The 10,000-nt window shown below is 37.8% G+C and overlaps 2 protein-coding genes across 2 annotated transcripts in view; one reads left to right on the top strand and one right to left on the bottom strand.

The window, feature by feature from the left end:
• Window positions 1–3,371, top strand: part of LOC143019585 (uncharacterized) — an 8,074-nt gene extending 4,703 nt beyond the window's left edge. The window contains exons 2-3 of the mRNA XM_076175366.1: window positions 1,945–2,226; window positions 2,515–3,371. Of these exons, the coding sequence (XP_076031481.1) occupies window positions 1,945–2,226; window positions 2,515–2,838 (606 nt within the window). The 3' untranslated portion in view covers window positions 2,839–3,371. The remainder of the gene's footprint in view (window positions 1–1,944; window positions 2,227–2,514) is intronic.
• The window catches only part of LOC143021507 (uncharacterized), a 141,158-nt gene that overhangs the window by 122,226 nt on the left and 8,932 nt on the right, over window positions 1–10,000 (bottom strand). The window lies entirely within an intron of this gene.

The raw sequence follows: 10,000 nt of genomic DNA, 5'->3' as shown, positions 1-10,000 counted from the left end.
CCATAATGGGTTGCCATAATGCAACATGAAAATGCACAGAGGAATGGAATGATACACCAATAGGAGAGCCAACTTAACATTAACTAAATCAGGAATGCTAGTAAAAAGTAAATCCAGTCATTTACTAGACCGATGTGTGGGTTGGCGAATTGACTGAGTAAGTCACCTGTACAAAATTGAGATCCCCTGAAGATGTCAACGGTAACCGTTTTCTGTGGCGAACATGAATCCACCAACAAATATAAATGTTCCAGTAATCTGAATATAGAGAAACAACCGTTTACATTTTTGTTTTTTGTCACTAGAAGTCAGCAGCACTCCTTGTGGTCAGTATGCCTCCGGTCGTGTCTGTGAGTGGACGTGTTGTTGAGCTAATCTTATTATCATGACGCCGTGTCTCGGTGGTTTAGCGGTTTTGTAATGGCAAACATCACGCAACAAAGAACCTGCATCAAATTCTGCTTCAAGATCCACAAAGGGCTGCAGAAACTCACTGGTTGCTTCATCAAAGTATTGGTGGCAATACCATATCCCAAATCAGAACAATGCTCTGATGCAAGCGGTTCAAGGAAGGACGAACGCCCGTCGAAGATTACATCCGTTCTGGACGACCGTCAAAAGCAACGAAACCAGAAATATGTTCATTAGACTATCCTTGCAAATCTTAGACGAACTCTCCATGCTCTTTATAATACTGTGAGGCTGCCGGACTGGAGGATACAGTGAATTTTGTCAGACGTGTTGGATATGAGACGTATTGCTGCAAATTTTGTGCCAAGACTGCTAAGTGACGACCAGAAGGCATATCGCACTGGATTTTGCATGGAGCTCAAGAATTATGTCAGGGATGATGTCACCTTCATCTCAAAGTTCATAGCTGGTGATGAATCACGTGATTATGGTAATAACCTAGAAACAAAGCAACAGTCATTGCAAAGTAGAGTTCTCATTTTACCAAGGCTGCAAAAAGCGCGTCAAGTTTGCAATAGTGTCAAGTCAATGTTGACCGTTTTCTTCGATATCTAAGGAACTGTTCACAAGGAATTTGCCCCCACTCGTTCAAACTACCTGCGAAAAGTATTATTGTGAAGTTTTGCTGCGTCTGAGGGAGATCATCCGCAGCAAACGTTCAGAACAGTAGAGGAACAAGGACTGGGTCCTGCATCATGACAATGCTCCCGCCTAACATCAGTTGTCCGCCCGGCAGTTTCTGGCCTCCAGTAACACGGGAGTCATTCTCTATTCACCTTCTTCGCCCGACCTTACCCCCTACGATTTTTTCCTATTTCCCAGACGTTGACTTGAATCAAATTAAGAGATCCAGACAGAGTTGCAGCAAATGCTGAAGACCATAACACTTCAAGTCTTCCAGGGATGTATGGATTAGTGGAAATACCCGCTGGAACCACTCTATATGTCCAAAGGTACTACTTCAAAGGCTTCGAAGTACGGAGTGGACTTGCAATATAAGAATAACTGAAAGAAATATTGTTTTTTGATGAGGTGTTTGAAAAGTATCACAAGTGTTTCAAAAGAATAGTGAGAAGTGTAGGGACGAGGAAGTTAGAGTAAAGCTGTTTGATGATATGGACCAGAATGTATTGAGGCGATTAGGGCGCATGAAAAGAATAAATAAAGAACAAAGACTATGTGGAAAACAGAAGTGCAGTAAGCCAAAGTGGAAGACCTAGAATAAGATAAAACTAGGGAGTGAAAATAGCTTTGGATGCACATGGTATATCATTGGTACAGAAAAGAGAGTACAAGAGATAGGAATGTGTGGAGAGGGATTATGTATAGAGCACAGTTTAAGTATTCGATCTTTTCAGAGTACAAGCACATAAGTCGGTTTCTTTGTTGTCCTAAGAGCTGATGGTGTTAGGATTGATGCATGTGATGCCCGAGGTTGCATACTTTTATTAATTTATTTATTCATCTTTTCAGGCGTGCCTCCTCCTCTTTGCGTGCCTCGCAAACGGACAGCAGTTCAATGGGGGCCCACCGGCAGGAGGCCCCCCAGGAGGACCTGCAGGAGGACCTGTAGGAGGCGCGCCAGGAGGCGGAGGTGGTGTGGGTGGTGTCGGCCCACGCTTCACCAATCCAAGGGAAAAGTTTGGAAACCAATTCTTTGGTCCAGGCTTGAACAACCCCCTTGCACTCCCAGTGTCCAACGCTAACCAGCGGGTCGCAAACCAAATCTTGCAAATGTTCCCCAACCGCAGAGTGGTAAGTCGCCCGGTGCAGTTTGTTGTATAGGCAGATCGTTCTCCCCAACGAGACTTAAATCTCTAATTTTCGGAACGAGGACGTCTTTCCGAAAATTGGCCAGAATCTTAGACCGTGTTTCTGGCCGTCTAGCTTTCAGAAGTTTTCGTCCCGAGTACCGGAGAACTCTGAATCTTAGAGAATATCAGTAGATAAAATAATTTCTATTCACCCATGCAGTCTGTGTAAATTTTAGTGATAAGATGACATTAAGCCCTCCACACTGAAATTTGGGTCTTTTGATTTCAGTTCGTCGGTCTCCACGGAGGAATCAAGTTCACCGACATCTACGGCCAGGACGATCCCCATGCCAACTCCTTCTACCAAAACCTCCTTGAACAAGCCCAAGAACGTGCCGAACAACAGCAAGAATTCCTTGAGGAACAGCGGGAAGCTCAGCTGGAGCTGCAGCAGATGCGCCTGGCGATTCAGCTGGCGAACAGCATCCACCAACCGCAGCAGTTCGGAAACGGAGGTGGTAGAGGTTTTGGTGGAGGCGCCGGCAACCCTGGCGGAGCAGGAGGTTTTGGTGGTGGCGCCGGCAATGCTGGTGGTTTAGGTTTTGGCATCTAATCTGGCAGAATCACCTCCAGCACCACGTCACATCGTTTGCTCCCTCTACCTCCACCTCATGCCTTTTCTCTCCTCCGCCTCTACTTCAACCTCTATCTTCTACTTTACCTATAATTCTGCCCAAGGTATCTACCTTTTCATACCCGTTCCTAATTCCTTCACCATTTTACCTCTTTCAATCTTACGGTAGGGTTTTCTTGGGAAATATTCTATCTTAATTTGTTCCTAAACTTTCGACGCAAGTTCTTTCAATCTATTTCACTCGTTAGCAACAACAAGTCTCGTGATGTCCCTTTTGTCAACACCCTTTTCTTCACCTCTCCTTTTAATTTCCTTCGCTGCATTCTTTATTTCTGTCAGAACAACATGTCCTCAATTTCGACCGACATGACGTCATCATACTTCGCCTCTCAGCATCCGTAGAGGTCCATTGCTCTATATTTCTGTCTTCTCTTTTCTACACTTTCGTGTACAGACCCTTCAAAAGGGGGCCGAAGAACGTCTGTAATTAAGTTATTCAATAAATCCATGGACACTTCATATGATGCATTTGTGTTTGGGACCCCAGAGAGAAAGAGAGAGGGAGAGGGAGAGAGAGATGAATCTATGATTACATAAATTATGTCAAATGGGACGATAAAGAGCCTGTAACTGTAGCTCTGGAAAATTACTCGTATCGTGATTTTTGAGGAGAATTATAGAACAATTACGAGAGAGGAGTTTCACGTAGCATTGAAAAAAGATAAAATAAAATAAAGGCTGTAAAGGTATTACAATTACAGGGGTGCTATTTGGGATATCTAACAAAGGATGGAGTAGTGATAGTGAAGTGGTTGGTGAGATTGTTCAATATGTGTCTCAGGGAAGGAAGCACCCTATTTCACTGAAGAAGTACATCTATAATCCCTCTATACAGTATAAGAGTTATGAAAGTATGAACTTGGTAGTTTTAGAGGGATTAGCGTGTTGAATATGGTCGGTAAGATGCATAAATATATGTTAATTGAGAAGATTAGGAAGGGAACAAAGGGAATAAATGTGGGAGAACAGTGTGGGTTCAGGGGAGGAAGAGGCTGTATGAAACAAGTGTATATAGTTAGACATGTCTGTAAGAAATATTTAGCGAAAGGAAAGAATGTACTTTGGACGTTTGTGGACTTGAAGAAGGCATGTGACAAGGGTGATTGAGAAAATTTGTGGAGAGTGTTGTGAATGATAGAAAATTCTGATGAAAATTTAAAAAAAAAAATTGCACAAGTAGAAGAGCACGTGCGAATGTCGGGAATTGTTGGAATTGTGAATGGTTTGAGGTGAACATAAGATTGCTTCAGGGATATGTGATGTTACTATGACTGTTCAATATGTATAAGGATAAAATAGGTTTAATGTGTGAGAATGGAGGGCTGTGGAAATTAATAATTTCCAATTTGTGGATTACTCTACATTCGTTTTTGATTCTAAGTAGAAACTAAAGCAATTGCTGAGGGGATAAAGTTGAGAGTGAATGTGAGTCAAAGCAAACTCATGATATGTATAAGGGATAAATGGATGCTCGCTGGCCAAGCGAGTTAGTGTTGCTACTTACGGCGGAGGTCGAGGCGACCGCAGTTCAAACCCTGTCATCAGTGAGTTGAACCAAGGGCATGGTTCAATAAATCCCACGCTACAACGTCCTCTGTAAGGGGCATCGTCCTAGCCTCCTGATAGGGGGGGGGGGGGAATTCGCGACGATAAACCGAATCAGATGGGGGAAATGATGATGAAAGTTGGGTGAATATTAGTGTGAATAATGAGATGCTTGAGGAAGTGGGATGGTATAAAGTGATGAGGGAAGGTGGTTATGGAAGTGAGTTACAGGGTAAAAGAAGATAGTAAATATTTAGGAAGACTGAAAAGTATGATTATCGATAAAGGATTTAGGAATGAATTTAAAGAGGTTGTAGGAAGGAGTGATTCTACCCACGACACAACTGAGCAGAGGCTTGGAATGTACAAGAGACGGGGAACAGACTGAATATACTTGAGATGAGGGCTTTGAGAAATTTGATAGTTAGTGCAGGTGTAGATAGTGAGAAATGTGGAGATGAGGCAGAGAATGAGGGTAGGAAGAAACCTGTGGTAGGGTGAACCTGAAGATATTAAGTGGGTCTAGGTATGTGCAAAGAATGAATAAGGACCGACTAAAGAATACAGTGTGGAAAGCAGAGGAGAAAGCCCTAGAGAGAACTTTAGAATAAGTTAGGATTCAAAAGAGCTTTTGATGCAGTATGTGAATAGAACAGGAGTGAGAGTGCAAGATATATGAGAAAGATGATACACACACACACATACACACACACACGCACACACACAAACACACACACACACACACACACACACGCACGCCCACACACAAACACACACACACACACACACACACACACACACACACACACACACACACACACACATATATATATATATATATATATATATATATATATATATATGCATAAATTTCACAAGTCACACGTGAATCACAAATATGCAGAGTCCACTAGGAAGAGGAAAAAAACACGCGCTTTCATGATATATTCACATTATCAAGGAATACAGATGTGAATATATCACGAAAGCGCTCGGACTCCGTGTGTTTTTCCTCTTCCTAGTAGAGTCTGCATATATATATATACATATATATATATATATGTATATATATATATATATATATATATATATGTTGATGACGCGGGCCAAAGAAATGTTCGCCGCATCTCCTCTGTAGATGAGCAGATGCGAAAGAGAGAAGGGTCGCCTTGTAATGAAGTGGTGGGGATAAACCAGTGTCTGCCGTCTGTCCTGCGGTGGAGCTGTGCCTCGCTGCACCGCGTTTGGCCCAGACTGAACAAAGTCGCCTGACATCGCCAAGAATAAAATAATAAAATGTGCAAAAGTGAATCACGGTAGCAAAGCTAAAGACGAAAAAAAGAAAAGAAAGGAAAGTGTTTGGATAGCGATGGGGACGGGGCATGTGGCAGTCAACGGGGGCTGGTGAACTCGAACCCGGGTCCTCTACGTCGTACGAGGCGCGAAAGAAACTAACCCGCTACTGAAGACGGTCGTAATTCAAATCTTAGGAATTAGATAATAATCTAGTAAATTGATGAAGTGCGAATAAGATAAGAAATAAATGGAGGTCAAAGCGCTGCCGACATTCTATCAAAATAAGTTATAAAATATCTATCAAACTCGTTAAGAAAATAAATAAGTAGATAAATAAACGGATAAAAGTAAATTTGGATTGCGACTGGAAAAGTCTCGTTCTATTATGTGGCCCGACTCAAATTAGTAAAAATAAATAAGTAAATACATAAAGTAGTTAAAAGTTATATAGATAACTAACTAGATCAAATGTAAATAAAATATTGATAAATAGATACATAGATAAACAGATCAATAAAATGTAAACAAATACATTGATAAGTAAATAAATAAATAGATGAACAAACAAATAAAAATGTGTGGATAAATAAACGGATGAATAGATAAATAAATGAATAAGAAAATAAATATAAAAACTAAATAAATGGGGAAAGTGACTCATTACATCTTATGTTACTTACTTGTTTCCATAACTGAACATTGAAACGTTCCTATCATCTTCATGGACAGTTTGTTCCAGTCATGAACTACAGGAACTGCAAAGTAATTCTCCCCAAAACCTTTTATTTGTCTATTTTCTTTTCTTTCTTTTTGTGGAGCAGGATCCAAAAATTTACTTACTGGTGCCAAGTTCCAGTAATATTTATAAGTTTTGCAAAGGAATAATTTTGTGGCATTCATATGATGGTTTGGACCTGAACCACACCAATAACGTTCAGACTATGTACATCTCCATTAACAACATGAAATAAAAAAACTTGGAATGTTTTCCAGAACAACATTGTGCAGCCGGTTATAATCTGAGTTTCTATCATTTCCATGAATATAAAAAACACCAACTGGCAGGCTATGAATATAATTTGTTTTTAGGTTGTGTTCATTACATACACTTAGAAGTTCACAGTAAAATTGGGTGTTACTGTTCTAAAATTAAGAAGCACACACACAAGCACGCACACACACACACACACACACACACACACACACACACACACGCACGCACGCACGCAAACATACACACACACACACACACACACACATTACCAATCTTATGAAAGTCACATCTTTACTAATGTAGTGTATATTGGTCATAGCGCTTGACTGCATATGCAAATAGCCATGGAAAAACAACAACAAAATTATGTAAATACCTAACAAATACATCAATAAATAGTTATAGTTGAACATTCAAACTCTATGTGATCAATGGGAGTTCCATTCGAATGGGGCTGACTCCCCACCACTCCCTCCTCCACTCCCACAGACAATAAGGAGTGCGGATCGCATTCAGCGTATGGAGTGTGCCCCGTAGACCCGTTTTCTATATGCCATTTTCTATATACCAAGGGCCTCTTCCCCCTTATAAGGAGGGGGTAGCCAAATCAAAGGCACGCACCTATCCCTACCCAAATCCACTCACATCCATCATCCGTTTGTTCCCCTTTCATCTTAGTTCCTCTTGGATGAAGGGTCATCCCTGACTTCCGCCCACTGGCTGGGTCTGAAGCAGTGCTGGAAGACCTATCTTAACCATACTAGAAAAAAAAAATATATATATATATATATATATATATACTGTATATAGATATAGATATATATATATATATATATATATATATATATATATATATACATATATATACATATAGCGCCTGGAACAGGAAACCTCGTAAGGCAGCAACTATTTTAGTGTAACTTGATACTCATTGGCACTAACGGGGTCAGGGTGCCATGCAGTGCCAAGTGCATCTTCCTACATATATACAGTAACTAATATTTATCTACTAGCACTAGTTCTAGGGTCATCGTCCTCTTGTCAGTTGTGACCTTGACTCTGACCTTATAAGGTCAAGGGTGTGCGACCTTCCTTGCAAGGTCATGTTATTAATTTTCACTAGTGTGTGAGATGATAAATGAAGAATAAATTAAAGATCATTTTGGTCTTAGTTTGAAACATGATGTCCTTTTTTTTTTCTTTCCTTTGGAAGTTACAGTACTTTATTATTATTATTATTATTATTATTATTATCATTATTAATATTATTATTATTATTATTATTATTATTATTATTATTATTATTATTATTATTATTATTATTATTATTATTATTATTATTATTATTATTATTATTATTATTATTATTATTATTATTATTATTATCATTATTATTATTATTATTATTATTATTATTATTATTATTATTATTATTATTATTATTATTATTATTATTATTATTATTATTATCATTATCATCATCATCATCATCATCATCATTATTATTATTATTATTATTATTATTATTATTATTATTATTATTATCATTATTATTATTATCATTATTATTATTATCATTATTATTATTATCATTATTATTATCATTATTATTATTATTATTATTATTATTATTATTATTATTATTATTATTATTATTATTATTATTATTATAACTATTATTATCATTATTATTATTATCATCATCATTATTACTATTACATTTTCGGTGATCTTGACCATCACCTTGACCTAATTGATTAAAAAAAATAATAGGATCATCAAGTTTTCATTGTCCATCTAGATAAAGAAACAAAGAAACAAGACAACCTGAAACCTCGACCAAAAACAACACCTTCCTCGGACTACGTCTTGGCAAGGCAGAGAAAAAAGTCGAGGAAAAACATTCCTTCGAACACACTCCATTGTGGGGAAGATAAATTTATTATCTATTTTGATTAAACCACGTTCAATTGCATCTGACCATGAGAAGTTCATGAACGCAAAACATAGATAAAAGAAAATAGATAAATATGTATAAATAAATTAATAAAAAAAAATGGGTGTTCAGCAATGACCAGTTACACTGCCACACTAACTCATTCAAAACGCTGACGACTTACGTCCTTGACGTCATCGCTCATGAAATTGTTTAGATTATTTCGGATACATATCCATAAACCCGTTCACTTCCAAAACGAACCACAAACGAATGAATAAAATCGCTTCGCGGTGGTTGTAATAAAAATAGATAAATACAGCTCCTTACGAAAGGGGAAATATTGATGCACAGTACGGTGTGAAACATTCCTGCCTGTAAAATGCGAAAAATGTCGTTTGATAATCCAAAATGCCTTCACAATTCGTTTCAAGATCATAAATCAACTTTCCAGCCACGCATATATAAAAAAAAAAAAAATCAGAAGGCTTGTCGTAACCAGGACAATTTATGAAGTAAAGTCATTTACCAGGACAAGGATATCATACACAGAAGAAAAAAAAAATATTGAATTCCTTTTTTCTTCTTTCGTATAACGGGAGCGAAAGGGTGACTTTAATACATCGATAATAATCTCGTGCCTGCAGACTATTTACCACCTAAAAGGCCGCAGTTTAGAGGCATGATAATTAGACATAAAAGTGGATCAGACAAATAGATGGCTCAACAAGTTTTTGTGGTTTCACGTGCATATAATGAAATATCCAACACAAAACAGTAGCATTTGTATAACTGTCGTTCTGTGTCCTTCGGTAGCTCCTAAACGCTCCGTGAAAAAGAAAATAATGCTGAGTTGGCTGGTTCGAATGGAGTGTCCAAGAAACAGGACCAACAATAGATGAATAAATAAGGAGCTGGGGGACGAAGTACAGTAGTAGGGAGTCACCACTGTTCATCACACACACATATATATATATATATATATATATATATATATATATATATATATATATATATATATATATATATATATATATATATATATATATATATATAGTTCAAAAATGATCACAATAACGCGTGACTAAATAGTATTGCAGAAATCACAAGGAAAATAAAGTCGGAATACTTTATTTTCCCTGTGGTTTCTGGAATATATATACACACACACAATAAATTTCACAATGAACGCGTGAATAAAGATTTTGCAGAAACTAATGGGAAATGAAAATAGAACGATATACTAAACGTTTTCGTCTATTAAGACAGCTTCAGGGCATATAAGATCAGTAAATGTAACATATATACAG

This window comes from Oratosquilla oratoria, chromosome 3, assembly GCF_046742065.1.
Source record: "Oratosquilla oratoria isolate Oo_2021 chromosome 3, ASM4674206v1, whole genome shotgun sequence".
NCBI lineage: Eukaryota > Metazoa > Arthropoda > Malacostraca > Stomatopoda > Squillidae > Oratosquilla > Oratosquilla oratoria.
Note: the sequence above shows the minus strand (reverse complement) of the source record. Positions and strands in the feature narration are given on the sequence as shown.